The sequence below is a fragment of the Emys orbicularis genome, chromosome 6 (assembly GCF_028017835.1).
Source record: "Emys orbicularis isolate rEmyOrb1 chromosome 6, rEmyOrb1.hap1, whole genome shotgun sequence".
NCBI classification, from domain to species: domain Eukaryota; kingdom Metazoa; phylum Chordata; order Testudines; family Emydidae; genus Emys; species Emys orbicularis.
Genome location: NC_088688.1, coordinates 96,387,563 through 96,407,849, shown reverse-complemented (window position 1 = coordinate 96,407,849; position 20,287 = coordinate 96,387,563). Strand labels below are relative to the sequence as shown.

Here is a 20,287-nt window from a genome sequence, read left to right as displayed (position 1 = left end):
CTCATAGCTGGTAGCCTTGAATGACTTTCTGTCAGGCGATATCTGGGAATTAAAATCAAGTCTCAGAGGTGAGGGACCACTCCACTGTGTTAAGGGCAGCATGTTTTCTCAGCATAACATTGTACGTCTCTTTAATAAATCTCTGCCTTTCAGTCCTGTGCAAAAAGAACAAACTTTTAACACTTTTGGTTTCTCACTCTTACCTCCTTGGCTATTCATTTGACACTGCAATCCTTTTCAATGCCAGTTTTAATTACACACATCTGCATTTTCTCTGCTTTTCTGAATTTCAGACTTATCAATGAGTCTTTGAGGGACCAGTTACTAGTTACTATCCAGAAGACTTTTACCTACACTCGAACCCAGGCACAGCATCTCTTCATAATCCTCATGGAGTGCATGAAGAAAAAGGAGCTGGTATGTGAATGGTTTTCTAGATCTGAAGTCAGGGACCTGAATGCAGTTCCTCATCATGACTGACATTTTCAAATGTCGCTCAGGGAACTGGGTGTGCAAATCCCCTATGCAGCTTTGAAAAATCTCTCCCCATGCATTCACTACCCTTTATGATTCCTTTGATTTCTGGAATACTTTCTATTGATCTCTAGTCTTATTTACTTACCAATTTAAGTGCTGTATTTACATCATGCATTTTATCAATTGTATGGGCACTGAAGTGACTTCTTGGTTTTATCTTTGTGAATGGTGTTATGCATATTATCTGATGTCCATGATGCTGTCTTGCCATCCACACCATCTGTACACACACTAAAGTGCCATTCATGCTGATGAGAGCTCTGCTCCCATTAAGGCAGCAGGCTTGGGCCTTTAGCTTTTAGCATTTATTCTTGTTGCAAGTCATAACCAAGCAGTAAAGAATTCATACATTCCATGCAATAAATTTCAAGCCATTTGGGCAGTAATGGATAAGAGAAACCTGCAGCAAAACAGCAAATGGTGCTCGTATTTGGAAACAGTAGCAATGTAGGGCCAATTCCTGCCTTCATTTACACCTGTACAATCCCAATGAAGTTAGTGATTTTACAGAATGGGCCAAATTATACCCCTACCTTAAACAGTTCACAAAAATGTGTAATGGAAGTGTTGGGTAATCATGAATACAATCACAATAATATTGTGGATGATTTGGTTTGAACGTTACTGATTTAAAGAAGTGACTGTGTTTAAAAATGCACTTTCCTAACCCAGCATATCTGCTCCCTGTGTATATTCTACCCCTGGCAGTGCCTAACACAACTAAAAGGACACCAATGTTATCCCATTTCATGTATCATCAGCCACATTGTTTATTAAATTCCTACCAGTTACACCTGTGCAAATCCATTGAAGAGAAGCACTGCCCAACTGTCAATAAGAGCACAATTTGAAGACATGGGGTTGCACAAGTGCCACTATAGGCATAATTCACCCTGTAGAACCTTTATTACAGGTGGTGGTGTGTGAGAAGGAGAGAACAGAGCTTGATTCCGAGACCCCCGGTAGAGTGTGTAGGGCTGTCCCTTAGAAAAATATTTTTACTTGTAAACTGAGCACATTTAATATGGACATCATTGAGAAACCATAAGCATTGAACCCCATGAGACCACTTTTACAAAGTAACTTTTCAGAGTAGAACCATGCTTTAAATACTGGTTAAGTTCCTAGCTCTGCCCCACGCCTGTTGACAAAGTCACTTCACTCTGTATCTCAGTTTCTCCATCTGTAAAATGGGGCTAATGATGCTTACCTCCTTTGTAAAGTGCTTTCAGATCTACTGATGGAAAAGTGCAATGTTAGAACTAGGTATTATTATTATTAGGCATTTAAATGGGCTGCATGTACTAAACTCTATTAGCCTTGATTTTTGACAGGCTGACTGAACTGAGACTTTCATTTTATAACTCAATCCTTCCTCTAAAATCCATTGTAGATTCACATCAGTCCGAATGCATACATTCCTGCAATTTCAGGTTGCAGACAGTTTGCAATACTTTGCTCAGATCAACACTTTTGAAAGGACAGATACAGTTTGATTAAAAAATAAATTATTTTTCTGTAGTTACAAGCTAGCAGCTTCATACCCTGCTGAGCCTGCTTATTTCCATTTGAAAATCCAAGCAGGAGTGCTGCCTATGAATACCCATGTAGCAGTAGTTTGCAATTATGCTTCATAACATCTGTGCTTGTCATCTCATCATTAAATTATTGTAGATACTGTACATAAGCTACAACCTTGATGATTAAAGTGTCAGTGTTACACAAATACTCGCCCCATTCCCTCCTATTTATGGTTGCCAAGCATTTACCTGCATGCCAAATACTTGCCCCATTCCTATAGCAAAACTACAGAGATGCCAACTATAATACAAGTAAGTGGAGTTGCCAGATATATTGCTGCCTTAGTCTGCTGCCCTTTTACTGCTGCATCCCCACTTCTGCAAGCAGCACCACTTGCCAATCATTAGCAGAAACAGCTTCCTTAGGAAGACCCAGATCAACTTTGCAGAGCTTAAAACCTACAGGCAAGCAGATAATGAAGCTTCTCTGGCAGAAACACTTGAACTCTAAACGGGTGAGGGCCAGTTTTTCCCCGTTGGATCAAAACAGAGCTCTCACTGAAAACATCTATTTTTTAGAGGGAACCATTTGGCCTAAAAAACGAGCAATACTGCGCGTACACACACACCCCAAAAAGGAGAAATCACAAAATGAAACAAAATATCAGTGAAGGAGAAAAAAAGAAATAGGTCAGAAGGGAAAGGGAAAGGCAAGGTCAAAGAGAAGAGAGAGAAGACACAGGAAAGCCCAAGAAAAGGAGGCATAAATGGTATGAGAGAAGCCTGCCATAGAAAGAAGGGATATAATGTACAGACAGAGAGTAAAAGAGGAGATTTAACAGAGAGAATTACACACACACATTCTGAAGGATGATGTACATTTTATGGTATTTCAACTCTTCCTGCATTTTAGCAGTAGAAGCAAATTTTGGAGTATCCTTTAACAAGTTTATTTTGTGCATTTTACTATGCCTGTGAGAAATGCAGAGATTAGAAGGATCTTCAAATATGAATTAATATAAGGGAATTAGAATTTTTTAAAAATCCCTTAATCCCAGTCACATTGTGTGATGTTAAGTCACACAGTTTTTATACTGTTTTCTTTCTCATGAACCTGGCAGCTACAGCTGTTCCTTATCGGTATGGGATCATTCCAGAGACCAAAATAAGCTGCTGTAGCTAAGGGCTGTCCCAGACAACACGATGAAGAATTAGGCAACGATGTTATAGGAGAATATCCATCTTTGCATGTTCATGAATACTGTGATATTTCTTTACATCTGTCTGGGGGCATTTGTAGCACACAGCTGCTTAAATCCTGTCTACAAGCACTATAAAGGTCAGCTGTAGCATCATACACCTCACAACAGTGGAGGCATCCCTGGAATTCTTTGGTGCCTAGCCTACACGCTGTACTTCCCTCAACTCCTGATTACCCAAATAGCATGACGGGACAGATAATCAGGAGTTTGGATTATCAAGAGGGCAGGAGCCATTCAGCAGCAGAGTGGCCTCTCCTGTGGTTGGAGGTTAGTCCTCCCCCTCCTCCTCACAGTCCTGGCTGGGGGTCTCTGCTCTGTTATCTGAACCTCTGCATTATCTAAATCCCTTCCTTGTCCCCCAGAATGAGATACATGAGCTGTACGCTGCAGCGGGCTTGTATCTCATGCGGAGAGAAGGAAGGGATTCAATAATGAGGAGGTTCAGATAATAGGGTTTCAGGTAAATGGGAATATACCATACTCGGTATTAATACATAGATAAATGACATTAGCAGGAACCTTGAGAACAGCCAGATAGAAAATATGCACTATCACATACATAGAAGGAATAAGAAAAAGGGGCTACTCCATTACTGTGATACTCACAGTGCCCTTCAGACACTTATATGCGACATTTGTCGGTATGCTAAGAACTTCTCTAGTTCTGGCTAGCCTCATGCAAGTCTAGAGTCTCTCAACACTCCTATTGAGGCAGCTGTCATAATAGAGAGCAGCCTACTCTGAGTTTTTGAAATCCTCCTAACTAATGTACATACTTCAAATTCTCACTCCCCACCCCTTGTTGTGCCAGTTTATATTCTATAGAAGAGTGGGCATGAACCAGCGCTCTGGATCCAAATTCACAATTAAATCTTAATTCTAGTAAATATGGTGGAATCTAAATGCTCAGGACTTTGGGAAGGTTCAGATTCAGATCTGGATTTCGTACCCTCAAGTATTCAGATCCTGGGTTTTGATAAGACCAAATAGACCATTACAGAGCTAACTATGAAGTTTGGATCCAGGCATTAAATCTGGGATTTTTGTTCAGGTCCATTTCTGATTCCCATCACAGATTTCCTTACAGCTATATACCTATGCCACTTCTGAAATGCTGCAACTACCTCTCTGGCATGGCTTGGCAGCCAGGGAGACAGTTGGCACAGCGAGATGTTATGATCTTGGTTTCAAAACATTGCCGTAGTCACTATAAAATTATACATAATGTGCAGTTAAAAGCACAGTGTAAACAAACTGGAGAAAAAAAGATTAACTTTTGTGTCTGATCTTTCAATTATAGTAGTCTAGGCTAGGGTGTTGCTTTTAACAATGATAGGTTTAAAAAATCTTGAGACAAAATTGTGATTTTTAAGTTAATGACTTCCTTTTAAGACTCTCAGTGTGTCGCACTTTTGCAGAATAATATTGACAGAGGAATTGAATGACTTTAACAATATATTCCCTTGAGTGGATGGAGACCTCACCAACCTTGTACTACCAGCTTTTCTCCCCTGCTGCTCACCATTTCCACATCTATTCCAGCTCTTTTCCTGCCTGACCTCCTGATTATATGCTTAAGACAAAACATTACCTGATAAACTGATTTTAGGTTGGTACTCAAATATTTGCCCAGAACAAACAGCAGGAAGCTATAAGGGCTTATCTCTTTCAGTGGAGCTCAGAAGTAGCACAAACAGATCACAGCTCCTTTTTTTTCACCATTTTTCACTTGGCTAGATGGTGTGATGCTTTCTCAGGATGTCCAGGACTGAGAGTCATCTTGTTACCCCCCTGCCTCCAGCCAGAGAGAGACTCGCTGGTGCTTAACTAGGTGCCAGCTCCCCAACACCGCCAGTCTGTTAGCCACCCAAGGGATCTCATCTGGGCAAAGATAGCCCTCACTTTGTGTTGCAGGTTAACAGCGGGTGCACCTCCGTCCCAGACCCCTTTCAGAGTTCCCCTTTGATATCCAGCCCCTGTTACTGGCTACTGAGAGAAGTACCATGTTTGCCACCCCAAATAGCACAGTGTACATAGCAACTTGTTTGATTCAACTGAGGATCAGCTCTTGTATAACATCACAGCTCTGAGATATATTTATTTACAATGAAATCAGTCATGAGTGTATTATCAAAGGGTAAGATTTAAGAGTATGTGTGTAAGGACAATAATGGAAATAGAAAGGTTACATATAAAACAAAATCATAACACTTTCTAGAAACTAAATTTAATGTTTACAGGCTAAGCGACAATCTAAAAGCTGTCTGTTCTCACCCAAAGCCTTCCTGCAGCATTTCCAACCAACGTTGGTTGGGATCCCATTTTCATGAATGTAATCACACTGCCTGATTACATCCCCAGGTGCAGGATAAAGAAGTGTCCTTTTGCCTTCTCCTTACATCTCCCCAAATCCATTGTCTGTCCCTGGAGTCAGGATGACTCTAAGGTTTATGCCCTGGTGTGGTGACTTCATGTTGACTTCATATGCAAATAGGGAGCTTCTATTGTGATGGCTTATGATGCTTAATTTACATTTGAACTGAGGCAGACAGATGAAAATACATCATTTGTCTGGCAGCAACCTGTTTGTGAACCCTACCTGGACTCACACTTTAGGAACATATTTTCTTTATATGTTTTTACATAATATCTGTACATACATTTCACAACAATATTTATGATCAGTGTGATGCTGGCTTTCCTCTAACATATTACATGATATTCTTTATGGATAAACACTATGAAAGCAGTGTGCTAGGTGCAGTGAGTTTCTCAGGCATGTCAGACGTTACTGTTATAGACCAGGGAACTCCCTTGCCAATGGGCATTGAGAGGTTCTTAGGGTCATAGATGCACTTTGTGGTTGCTGAATTCATAAGGAGCAAACTATAGGGCTCTGAAGAGGCTCACTTCATTACAGTGTGCATACAAGCAAACAGACACACAAATGGGCACAGGCAGGAAGATATGCTGTAGCGTTGAAAAACTCACAGATGCAGCTGAAGCACAGATGGAGAGAGACAATAGGAAAAAAAAGAAAAACAGGCTTCTGCCATTTAAACCCAGCAAAAGCAAAAAATATTTCTCTTTCGAAAACCTGTTTTTCTAATGCATATGCTTTTTAAAAAATAAAACTATTGGCAGGAGAAATAGTTCAGTCTCAGCAAAAGTTCCCTACCTCTAAGGAAATGAGACTTTCACTTTGGCTGTTTTGGACTACATTTCTAAAAAGATGTGTCTGACTTATACGCTCAGAATGTGCCATTACAAAATGAGTTATTACATTTGCAATCACATGTTCATTTGGTAATAAGTTATTTCATTTACCGAGGACATGCTTGGGAGCAGAGTGGTCTATTTAAATGTGTAAATGCACTTTCAAAATGGAGAACAAATTCCACTTCTCTGATCTGCAGGTTTTGTTGAGCTGGAAGCTTAGGTGTGCAATACTGCATGTACCAGAGCATTTTCAGTAGAATAAAAGTATAATAAAGTGGCTGGAAATATTTTCTAGAAATTCACCAACTGCACACTTAGCATGAACTCTGAAAAATCCAGCTCTGGGGTGCCCAAAGCATTGCAATAAGGAGAGCTGACCAGAGCAGTGTCTGAAAGTAGTGATACAGTCTGAGTGCCAAAAAGCACCATTAGCCAGTAATCTTCTAGAACTTTTTATGACTTTGTCAAGAAGATAAGGTCAGACACTTTTCTTAATGGCTGTTAGTCTACTCCTTCACAAGGTTTTTCTAGGATAGATTTTTATCATAAAACTAATTAGTTAATGTTTGTAAAGCAGTTTGAGGATGTACCTAATCCTATTCCATTGAAGTCAAGGGGAGTTTTTCCATTGATTTAAATGGCAACAGGCTTTGGCCCCTAAAGCACAACTGGCCTGATCCAGTGCCTGTTGAAATCAATGCAAAAAGAATCCCATTGACTTCAATGGGCCTTGGATTTGGCCCTATATGCTGAAATATAGGCACACAGGGTAGGTCTACACTGCAATATAAACCCAGCTTTTGAACTCAGGCTCAAGCCTAACACCCCTTCATCTACACACAAATGCCACTAACCCAGAGCTCAGACCCAGGATCCCAAGGGGGTGGGCGGGTCTGAGCCTGAGTCAAACTGGGACACAAAGTTCAAGTCCTATTGCTTTGCAGTATAGATGCTGCCCCACTGGACTCATGCTCTGGGAGTCCATCAAAAGTATTCCACAATTCCACAGTCTGACTTCCTTTGTCCTCTGGACAGTCAAGTTTTCCTACACTGCACCACAAACAAAGAGCTAAAACAGCCATATTTTGGGAGGGAGCTAGGAAGCCTAATATGGGTGATTGGATTCAAGCCCCCATAATGCAGTGTAGATGCTGGAGCAAAGGCTGGGACCCAGGGTTCAACAATTCCTAATCTAGAATTACAAATGAGCATAGATGCTCAAGCACTAGGTTAACAAATCCAGGGTCTGCAAACTCAAATTCTAATAGCTCTGGTCTTACATTGCAATGTAGACATACCCACAGGTCCGTGGTGACAAGTAACATAGAAATGCACATAAATGAATGCTGGTAAAGGTTAAATGTTGTTACTACTACCAAGGACATTTTATGGCTGAAGTAAAACCCCTGAATATTTCAAGTGACATCTTTTTAAAATGCTGACAGTGCCTTAGCTGAGTGAGTGGCACCACTGTAATATTACTCAGTTATAAAAAGAGTTCATGTAAGGAAGAAATTATAGATAGTAGGCACTGGCTTGCATCCACTAAGGTGACATTGGGGAACGGGCGGGTGGCTTGTCCGGTGGCGGCGGCATCATGCTCGGGTCTCTGGGCCGCACCAGGGGTGGTCTGGTCCAGATCCTCTGTGCCAGAGACCGCGGGGGGCGGGGTGCACATCGAGCCCCACTACCGGCAGTTCCTGGGGCTGACCTGCCAGCAGGTGATCCATGGCGAACTCCTCAGTGGCTTCATGTGGTTCTGGATCCTGTGGCACTTCTGGCACAACCCGGACGCAGTACTGGGTCACTTTCCTTACCCAGATGCTTCAAAATGGACAGATGAGGAATTGGGAATCCCTCCTGATGATGAAGAATAGATTTACAGCTCCAGCTACCAATGTGTCCTGTGGTAGGATCGCTGAAGAAGTTGAGGCTTTGGCTCCTGTATAACTGTTTCAGCAATTCCACATTGTAAATAAAAACTCAAGCTACAAGCTAAAAAAAAAAAAGGGGGGGGGGGAAATGAAGAAACTGATTTGTGAATCCCAGGAGAACGTTTCCAAGTTAAGGAGCCACAGGATAAGATTTAATTAGTCTCTTGCCAAAGGGAAACAAGAGAATCCCATCTCTATTTGACATCCATGAATAATGAAACATTTTTTTCTCCTCTTGCCTGTCATGTTTTCATTTACTTTAGTGGCAACCACTGTGCTGCTATAATGAAGACTGGAACTAGGTTCCCATTATAATCCCCCTTATTTTCATTGTGTATAATCTGACAATAAAAGTTCATTCCAAACTGACACTTGGCACACAAGATGGTTGTGCCATTTGTTATTCTAACATTAACAAATCAGTGCATCATGCTGGAATACCATGGCACAATGAGCTGAGTTCAGAACAGAGGTTCACTCTGCACTGTGATTTTACTGGCTATTTGTTGGCTTTTCTCTCAACCAGAGATGGATCCAAACTTTTCAAAAACTCAGAAATGTAAAGATCTAGGGTACTGGTCTCTCGTGTTGTGAAGTTCACATTCATATCCAGATCCAAATTTTTCTACAGATCTGGGATTTAGGTGCAGCCCATCTGTTATTTACATAACTCAGATGCCAGTAAAGTGGGTTTTAGCCCATGAAAGCTTATGCCCAAATAAATTTGTTAGTCTCTCAGGTGCCACAAGGAGTCCTTGTTTTTGCTGATACAGACTAACAGCTACCACTCTGAAACCTGAGTGATGTAGCTAATTCTTTTCCATTCAGACCATGGAAAAAGTCTAATTTCTTTCCTTCATAATTGTTGCATGAAAGGAAATCACTGTCTTTGAAGATTTCCATTTTGTCAGACCAAGAAGGAAATCTTTCTTGGTAGGATAGATTACGCAATGAAACGGTACAAGCCATGATGCAGGTAGCTGCCATGATGGAAAAGCTGAGGCAGTATCAAATGAGATAGCTGGGTCATTTGAGACAATGAGATGTGGGATATGTTTCAGATAGAACAAGAGCTAATAGTGATGGGACAAGAAGACCCAGAAAGACGGTAGATGGAAATGAAGAAGGGTGTTATTAGCTTGCAAAACAAACTTGACAAAGAACATTTGGAGATGAAGAACAAGAGCTACCAACTACAATTGATATAACTAGGTGAAGAAGATGAAGACGATGACGACGAAGAAGAATCATCATCATCATCATCATCATCTATCTGGTTTCAGCCACACTAACAAAGTTTCTAGGACAGATATTAGCAATGACCTGACCCTGTGAGGTGCTGAGCACAATCTGCTCCCAGTGAAGACAGTCATATGTAGGAGCTTGCAGGACCAGACTTATTGAGTTTACTGCCTAATTAGACACTATTCACAAACACAGTTTACAGTTAGTTACCGCACGTCAGAAATGTCATTTATTTTATCTTTATTATTTTTTGGTCAATGAGCTTTTAGTGCTTCATGAACCTATTGTATCTTTTTCCTCCCTCTGGCACTTTCCCAAAAGGTTGAAATATTTATTTAGTTATAGTTTTAAAAAAAATCAGCTTTCAAGAACAAGTTAATGAATAATTTGTCTCAGCTAAAATTCTTGATAGCTGATGGCATTTTTTTCTACTGGAGCAGGAAGAGGCGGTACCATATTTATGAACAGTAAAATCTGATTTTCTGGAGGATTATGGCTGCTCTGTTGAGCATATAATTTGGCAATGAAGATCTGAAGAAGGAAAGCAGCTATTCTAGGCAGCTAGTGATTTACTGGTTGCTAGAACAACTGGCCTTTAGTCCATAAAAACATTCTGTGAGATTCCTAACATGAAATTAATTGATTTTAAATTAATCTTCTGCATCTAATGTGAGGGAACTAATCTGCAAGGTGATGAGCACGACAACTCTAACTTTAACGCAAGTTGAGGGTGCTCAGCACTTTGCAGAAATTAGATCTTAGGTACCAGCATGTAGCTAAATCTATCCCCATTCAGGGAAACACTGACGCATGTGCCCAAGTCCCATTGATTTCAATGAGATTTATTGCCCATTCCTGCCGCCCTTACTCACATAAGCAGGTCTTCTTTACACCAGTGGCATAGTGACTTCAATAAGACTATTCTAATAAGTAAGGACTACCTGTGTAAATAAGGGGTGCAGGATCTGACTAATAGTGGTTCTCAATATGTTTTATTTCCTGCCAGTCTTATTTGGTTCTTTTTTCTTCTGCAGACGCTCTTATTTTACTTGTTCAAAATTGTAGGCTAGTTGTAGGTCTGTGCCTGTTTTCATTAAAGTCAATTTGGCTGTGCCATAGACTTCAATGAGGGCAGAATTAGAATACTAGGTCTTTAAGAAACAGTTTGTTGCAATTTTAGTTATTTTCATTTCATAAATTCCGATAAGTTTTGTGTGTGAAACAATGTGCACTGAAAAAAGAAAAAAGCAGCCATTAAGTTTGCAAGGTAATCGTAGTATTTTTATTACAGCAGTTGCTTTGCAGCTTGAAAAAAGGGAGAGGGGAAAGAGATTCCCATAAGCAAAAGGTACAAGAATGTAAACCTGCAGTATAAGCTAGGGTATGAAATTATGATGGTTTCATGAACCTCTGTTACCCCATCCCATTACTGCTGCCCCACTATTAGTATGTAAAGACCAATAAAAGGTACTCCTTGTTAACTCAAGAAACTTTGAAGTGCTAAGTAAAATCTCTGACCCATTAATTACATTCAATAAGTATGTCTTTCATTTTATCTGATATGCATTGCTCATACATTTAGTTCAAATGAAGTTAGCTCATAATAAGTGGTTTTGATCTTGTAGAAACCATGTTCTTTTTTCCCCCACAAACTCAGTGACAAAAATTACAGTTGAGAAAATTTAAACATACAGTTTCTGTTGCCACTTAAAGTACAGATTTGCTAATACACCCTGTGTCTCTTGTAGCATTAGCAAACATTTCAGGAGAGACCACTTTCTATTATTTATCTTGTTTATCTGTAACTTCAATAACGAAAACTTAGGCAAACTGGTACTGTGTGTGTGTGGGCGGGGGAGGGATGTTTTACATGAGGTGATGCAGAAACTGGCCCATTATTGAAGCAATAAATTTGGGAGGGTTTGGAACATTGTCCAGTTTATATGGTGTGATCATTGTTTATATATGTGCCCAGGCATCTTAAATAATTATTCCAGACACCTTCTCTTTACCTCTTCCAGCTCCCCCATGAAAACCCACTGCTTCAAGCAATCCCTTCTTCTCCTTTCTTCTACTTATCAGTAATCCTCTCATCTTCACCATCTCTGTCCTGATCTGTTTTCCTGTGTTTGTCTGTCTTTCTTATGTAGACTATAAGCTCTTTAAGGCAGGTAATATCTCTTATCTATAGCCCAGATGGACTGCTGCACCTGCACAAAGCCCTATTGTTTATTACTTATTATTTGTATTGCAATAGCATCTAATCATGAACCAGGCCCCTGTTACACTAGGCATTGTACAAACACTTTAGGGAGGGCTGTGCATGGACACAGCAGTCTATTCCCATGCTGTGTGCTGCAGGAATGAGACCAGTGTTTGGAAAGTGCAATGTAAATTTTAACACTACAAATGTATTATAATCATTATTAACTGGTCTTTTCCAATTGCTAACTGATCAGTAGTTCAAAGGACTGCTAACCAGCTTGGAAGGTAATAATTCATAACTATTTTTGGTGATATGTTCCTGCCTCAGCCAGTCTGATATCATTATCAATCAAAATATAGAATATATACACAGACACATTTTGTAATGCAAAATAATCTGCATACCCATGTAATACAAGGGTTTGTTGGTGATATTTTAAAAAGCAAGAGCAGAGTTTGAAGTCTGTGGCAGAGCAAGGGAATTGAATTTGGATCTCCCAAGTGTCAGGATAGTGCCCTAACAACTGAACCCTCCATCCTCTCCTGCTTCTGAAGCTAGTGTTTTCAGTTTCAGTTAAAAGCAGAGACACAGCTGCTGACTGGGTCAATTTCAAAGCAGTGCATGGGATGAATGCAGACAAAATTCTTTAAAATAATAATATATCTCCAGTACATGCAGCTATGGGCATTTACTTAGAGTCTTACTCCCTTAAAGCACCAGAACTTCAAATTTAGATCTCTCTTTGGTTAGCCCTTAGTCCTGCTCATGGCTTCCATATTTAAATCCTGCTCCAAAACCAGTCCAATTTTACAGTTCTTTAACAGGTGTAGGAAAGAGACATTATGGGACAAGACTCTTCCAATGAAAGCCAAGTGTGGAGCTGACTTGTTTTTACAGGCACATATAAAGAATTTTTCTTGTTCAAGATTGGTCAGCAAGTGCACCACAGACCTAGGGTGAGGTAAAAACAGGCACATATTTGGTCAGGTATAACCCGCACAGAAATGAACTACTCAAGAATATGCTGCCAGAAGGTGGCATACAAGAAGATCATAGAGAGCTCAGGTTCTAAAAGATACAGCTATCTCAAACAGTACACAAATGGTCCATCACTACAACAAAGTCTTGGCAACTGAACCTAAATATCTCCATCCATGGAAGAGAGGCCCATTGCTTCATTGTCCTCTGAACCCTTTCCAAAGAATGCACCAACCTAACAGGGCAATAATTTCTGTGCACACTTTCTCCTGTAAATAAGTTCTATAGAAGGCTTGTTCCAAACATGTCCTGGAAGCAATGTCTGACTTTTCTAGAATAAGTGGAACAGTGTGTGAGAATAGTAGCCTCCTAGTCTCTATTGGGGTTAGTAAGCTGCAATATGTCTGTTCTAAACCCATCAAAATTTCTGTTATTTAGAATTCAGACTAGCTTCCAAGAGGTAATGCTTCAATATTTTATTCACTATGCCACTCAATTCCCATTTTACTGTTAACCTATTTAAGTCACTTTTTGTTTGTAGAAAAACCTGTGAAGGAAGCTTGATTTTGTATATAGTCAGGGCATCTAAAGAACACTCCTTCTCTCTAAAGCATAAGAAATAATGGATGTTCCTTTAGCATTTTAAAAATTAAACAAGATCATATTTGTTTGACATCCTGTCCCAGAGTCGATGTGATGAAAGAGGTCAGGAATTACTGTGCAGTTTTAAATGAATATTAGTGTCTCTTCACCTAAACATGCCTTACTTCCCCAGCTCTCCTCATACAATTTCTGAAATTCCCAGCTCTCTGTGGAAGCACATTCCTTGTGTTTGTATTCAGAAACTGTCGATATAAAAACCCGGCTGAAAGAATAGGAGATGGAGTCAGGATGTCTAGATTCTATTCCTCTGCTCTGCCACTCCTTTGCTATGTGACCTTGAGCAAGTTACTCAACATGTGCGTTCACCTTTCCTCATCTATTAAAAAAAAAAAAGAGAGAGAGAAACACTACGTACAACCTCACAAAGAAATTGAGACCTAATTCATTAAGGTTGGTAAAATGCTCTGAGATCCTAGCATGGAAGTGCTGTAGTGCAAAGGATTGCTGTAGGTGTTATTTTCACCACCATCTGGTTTGTCCATATGTTCTAGTCAAAAGGCTGGTAGCATTGAAGGGGTTAAAATGAGAAATACAAAGTTTGGTGATCTAAATTTGGATACAAATGTGTTCAGTTGAAGTGCTTGATGGCAGAAGTATAAGTTCCAGAAACAAAGATGTAGTTGTAGGAGTGTTTCACACACACCCAGTCATAGGGTTGTTGACGTAGCTGTGACTGTGTTGATCCACAGAGAAAATCCTCCAATTACAGACATTCACACTTTTGTATATTTCAGAATTTTGACTAGATCTATATGTGTTGTGCTTTGAAGAACCATTGCCCTACATACATGAATTAGGACTTTTTTGTTGTTGTTTGTGCTCCTGCTTTTCTCCACATCATCAGGCTGATGACACACAAAAACTTTCAGATCAAGGAAGAATATGCACAGAGTTCTCGTGCTATGAGGTAGAGGGAGGAATTGTAAATTCAGAACTTTTACAACTAATGTTCTAACATACTCCCCTTGCTCCTCAGCCCCTTGTCCTCCCCTCCTCTTTTGACCTGCAAGCCTGGATCATTTCACTCACCAAAAATGGCCACTGACTTGATCTGATTTTCTCTAAACACTTTACTCTCTTTCCATTGCTGAATTCTCCTGATCTGACCACCATCTTGTCTCCTCCAGCATCACCCACCTGCTCACCCACTCATATCATGTTGATCTGAGCTGTACCTCTGTCCCAGACAGTTTTTACCCCAGTTACATAGGATTATTAATTGCCACAATTCTCAGATTTGTATATAGCTGACCACCTTAAATGGCTTGCTTAATTAAACTGATTCTGCTCTAAGTGTCAGGGGAATAATCAGGCAGAATTAGCTGAATTATAAATGCTAAAACGTACTGGAGTGATTTGACTATTCTGTAGAACCTATTCTAGCATGAGAAACGTACGAGTTTCAGAACATATTAATAATCCTGCCTGCTCCACTGCAAACAGTGCTGACTTTTCTTTCAGATGTATGTAACTATACAACACTGACATACAGTTCATGTGTTGACGAGAGGTGAGAGAAGGCACTGGCAATATATTCAAAGACAGAGGAAACAGGAACATCATTTTAAATTAACGTTGGCTCACGTACATTTCCCCCCTCCCCAAATAACCATACTAAAATGATGGTGGAAAAATATGACCAATGTCCAAAAGGACGAATAACCTGCCGTGCCTTAATATGTTGTAATATGATTACAGCCTATAGAAGGAGTACTACCAGCTGCTCGCCCTGTGCTTGTCACTGCTACTGCAGCTTAGCCTGTATCCTCAGCTGTCCCTAGGTCTGACAGCAGGCATCATAAATCCGAGACGTAAAGAATAAATTTGCTCCTGTGCTTCTGGGCTCTCCAGAGACACAGAGTAAAATGCTTTTCTGTGTGCTGCATCCGCTCTGCTCAGATGTTATCATTTCCTCTCTTTTCAAATTGATGCCAGCTAGAAATTTGAGTTGATTTCAGTCCTTCCCTCTCCTCATTGGGTAGCTGTGATTTACCACATCAGTGAAAAAAAGAGTTAAAATATATATTGTAAAAATCAGGCTGCACTGCCATGCCGGGGACACCCATTCATTCCCAAGCTCCTCATGCCGGCAGGTGCCGCAGGCGTAGCAGAAGTATGCACTCAGGTGCTAGGGGGAGGCAGCACTTTGCTTTGTTCTTGAGCCACTCCTAGGGTTGCCAGCAGCCCAGGTTGTCCCTTTTTTGAGGTAGCGGTCCCAGGAAATCTGTAAGGGTGCTCAGTAAACACTGCCAGCTGTCCAGTTTTATGGCCTCAGGTGTCCATCCCAGATGTCCCATTTGTGTGTTTTGTATCTCAGCGGCGGCAACCCTAGCCACCCCTGTGACAGATGTTTGGAATAGTTACAACAGGTTCCAGAAGTCCCGAAGGAGGGTCACTGTGATGTGGTTAGGGAAGGGATTAAATGAGTCGGTGGCCCAAAGAACCTTTGTTTCTTAACATTTACTAAAAACAAATCTAGTCACATTCCATGCACTCGAGATGCAGAAGTTGGTATAGGGCTGTGGCTGCTACACCTAACTACTGCTGCTTCTGCTCCCTCTAGAGGTGAAATACACTCCACCCACATAAACCATGAACTTTCAGGTTCTGGTGGTGTATGGAGCAGCTGGGGAAGGGGGGATTAGGCTGGAATAGTGGCTGCACTCCCTCTGTGCCAATTGTACAAGGTACTGGGGCTAATGGACCCACATAAACATGGCTCTACAGTGCATGCCCTTGCCTTTCCCCACTATGGGCTTCTGCTCCATGCTATACAGAGTCTGTCCAGACACTTTTATGCAGCTCTTAATGTGTCTCCTGCAGCTGTTTGCAGCACATGATATTCAAGCACTGTGTGATTTAATTTTTAATCTAAGTTATTAATCAATTGGGATGCATCTACTGTGTTATTAACCAATTGTAGTTGGTAAAATAATACTTGGTCAGTCATTTGGCTTTGAGAATAATATTTTATAAATATTTCCCCCATCATACTCTTTAAATATGAATATATAGCACTATAGTAAATGAAACAATGAATTCACACTACTGTGGCTCTTTTGGGTAATGCTGATTGCTAATTTAGCTCCTGAACCACTGAGGTCTGAGTACCATAGCACTAAGGTATAGCATATCTTAAGAAAGGATGTGCCTATATTGAGCAACAAAATGTTTGCATCAAAAAAATGAGAAATTTTTCTGTATGTATCTGCAAGTTTTCCTTGAGAAAATATCCGTTTTGTTGACATTTCACATAAAGTAAAATTGTGTGAACGAAACATTCCCTCCCTACAACATACATTTGTTGTGTATATATGTAACAAAAATTATCAGTTTAGAGTGCTTTTTGTTATGTAATTTGCCAGTGTTCTATAGTAAAAATCCAAAATATTCCAGCAACACTGTTGTAAACTGAAATATTTTAGACACTTAACCCAATTTTTCAAAAGTCCCCATACTATGCAACTCTGGTCTGTGTGCCTTGCACACAGGCACTGCAAAACAGCAAGTATGTGTTGTACACACACAGACAATCTGGGAAATCTGTATATTTAACTCCTGATATAGCATACGTTCTTTTGGGGATGTAAATCATTTTTGAATGTTCACTATTTGCTAAGATGCCCTCAGCTAAAACAAAACAACCTACTGTATTTTGCAGAATTGCAATGCAGAATCACAGTGAAGGCTGCTAACCAATGGGGCACATCATATTAGATAAAACCTACCATGATGAGGCAGAACCACACAGAGAAGGGGAAGAAAAAGGGAATCAGTCAAGGAAGAAACGGGTTTTCACTAGGGAGAAAACAGTGCTGATTTTAAATGAGTGCTTTGGCAAAGAATTCTGGAGTCAGGGCAGTCTTTTTTCTTAATTGCTTTCTATCCTGCCCCTTCCTCTCTGTCCCCTTTTTACTTGGTTTCTACCTGCCTAGCCTGAAAATGAGTTTACTACCCTGCTGGACTGTAATTAGAGCTGGCAAGTATCACAGTGTGCTGTGATCATTGTGCTTGCAGTGACAGTCTGGTTTGGCTCAGTGACTTCCCAGCACTTTTTCCTCGGAAGGATTAGAACACAGCTAGCTGTCTCTAGAGGTTAATCCTGGTCACATTAACCTGCATTCAGTAAAATCCACACTAGGGGAGAAAGGGACCTTCGCAGGACTTTTCTTTTCCTAATATTTTTAGGGGTGAATCCTGGTCCATGTACATGGCAGGTTTTGTGGGAGCAAAGAGGGGAGAATCCTGTCTGGCACTGCATTTATTCTCTGGCTGCTATTGTGTGTCCGTCTCCATCAAGCTCATATAGGCGGTTGGCGAGCAGATCCACACTGTATGACTTCCCATTGTCCGACCCTTCTCCTGCACCATGGCAGTGTGAAAGGAGCCCTGCAGAACTGCGTTCCATGCTACACATGGGACCTTCCTGCACCTTCCTCACCTAAAGAACATTATTGTTGATCCTACATAATGAGAGGCACTCTGCTTTCTCTCTCATAGAGATTGGATGTTTATTCCTTCACTAAAGTCAAATATAAATCATCTGGACTGAAAATACATGTTTTGCTCTTTACAGAGAAAAACAACAAGGATGCAGCAAGGGGACTATGCATAGAGCTAGACTCAGCAATCATCCAGGTGCACATTACTGCTGCTTTTGCAGCATGTTAGTGCCACCCATTGTTGGAAATGGGGAGGCTTTGCTCCTGTTTCCAGGTGTCAGATAGGATTTGGTCCAGAAACTCTAACTGCATTATTGGGCAGCCCTCCTCTTAAGACGTTTTTCTCAAATGGGCTATTTGCTTTTGTGAAGACAAGAAAAAATGATTTAAAAAGAGAAAACAAACCCTCCCTCATTTAACAAAGGCTTGTGCTGTGATTGTAACTTGCACTTGTTCTCTAGCAGGCCTTCTGCCTCAACCTAGTGCCCGGAAGAGTCATGGCATGTCAATAAACAGTATCAGCATTTCCAGAAGATGGAAGCGGCAGCAGCAACAACAAAAGACAGTAAAAATCATTTTTTCTTAAAAAGAACTCAGGTTAACAGATTCAAAGAGCCAGCTACAAATAAAAATAATGTGGCTCAGTCTAGAGGGAAAATGGAGATTCTCCCCCCCCCCCTCTTTCTACCAGAAAAAGAACATGATTTTTCAGGGCCAAAAGAAACAATTGAGTAGATAAAACAGTTTCAACCATACTTGGAAGAATGGAAAACTGTTTAAAGATGAGGTTCAAGCCAGGTCAGCATAATGTGAAATCCTGAGTCTAGACTAGTAATTCGCTTTTTCCAGTTAGCAGATGAATGGCAATACCAGTCTGTATAATACTATACATCTTTCCCTTCTTTCCTCTTAACAGATTAAAAATAATGCAGTCTTAAGTACAGGCACATAGTACTTTTTTGAAATATAATTTAATATATATTTATTTTGTTTAGCTCTGTAAGTAAATGCTTTAGAATGTATGTTTCCTGTTTTTAGGGATGTTCAATTGTTCTCTCTTCATTCTTGTAGGACAGAAATCAAGGCTATTTGCTTTCTGTAGTTCTGTGGTAGGCTTTAAAAAAGAAAAGGCAAAGGGTAAAATCATCATAAACCTAAGCCCCATTGAAAGGGAATGATACAGAGGGCTGGTCCACACTAAGCCCCCAGTTCGAACTAAGATACGCAACTTCAGCTACGTGAATAACGTAGCTGAAGTCGAAGTATCTTAGTTCGAACTTAAAGGTACTTACCGCGGGTCCACACGCGGCAGGCAGGCTCCCCCGTCGACTCCGCCTACTCCTCTCGCGGAGCAGGATTACCAGCGTCGACGGCGAGCACTTCCGGGATCAATTTATCGCGTCTAGACAAGATGCGATAAATTGATCCCAAAAGATCGATTGCATGCCGCCGAACCAGCGGGTAAGTATAGACGTACCCTAAGACTCTTAAATCACTTTAAGCACTTTTGATAATTTTACCCTAAAACTTTGCTAGCTCCATTTCTGAGGAACTGGTAAACATTTTGAAATGTACAGGGGAATTCCCCGACTGCCTAAGAGTTTTGGTCAGCACCAGGAAAGTTGTCAGATGGTTAACTCTTCACAGGTTACAGAGTAGCAGCCATGTTAGTCTGTATCCGCAAAAAGAACAGGAGTACTTGTGGCACCTTAGAGACTAACAAATCCGAAGAAGTGGGTTGTAGCCCACGAAAGCTTATGCTCTAATAAATTTGTTAGTCTCTAAGGTGCCACAAGTACTCCTCTTCACAGGTTAATTGACAGGTCTCCATTAGACTGGTCATGCAAAACAAGCAAAAGCCACAGCAGTATCATGGGGAAGTGTGTACTCTTCAAATGACCTTTAAGTGCAGTTGCTCTTTAATAACATTTGACAGGTCTTTTAAAGAACACGCCACCACTTTTGTCCCCTGTATTTGTCAGCCAATATACCAGTGGGGGAAGAAAAGAAAGAACTTTCCTGCAAACAGTTTACAAATGATGTGCAAAAATTATAACCTTAATAAATGAATCAAAAAAAGGAAGTTTATTTGGCATCTGTACCAGGGGTTCCATTTCTAGAAATGTCCAGCAGAGCAGAGGCAAAATCACAGAACAGTTTAAAAAAGCAAATTCTCCACAATATAATTTGGAGAATTATTTCCATAGTGCTAAATGTGTGCTAGACAAATGAGAAATCAAGCTTCCTGCCCCAAAGAGCTTAAAATATGAGGGTTTCACCT

The 20,287-nt window shown here is 40.5% G+C and overlaps 1 protein-coding gene across 4 annotated transcripts in view; it reads left to right on the top strand.

The window, feature by feature from the left end:
• TRPM3 (transient receptor potential cation channel subfamily M member 3) overlaps positions 1–20,287 on the top strand; it is a 621,784-nt gene that overhangs the window by 513,408 nt on the left and 88,089 nt on the right. For all 4 annotated transcript variants that reach the window (XM_065406154.1, XM_065406153.1, XM_065406152.1 and 1 more), the window contains exon 8: positions 294–417. In XM_065406154.1, the coding sequence (XP_065262226.1) occupies positions 294–417 (124 nt within the window). The remainder of the gene's footprint in view (positions 1–293; positions 418–20,287) is intronic.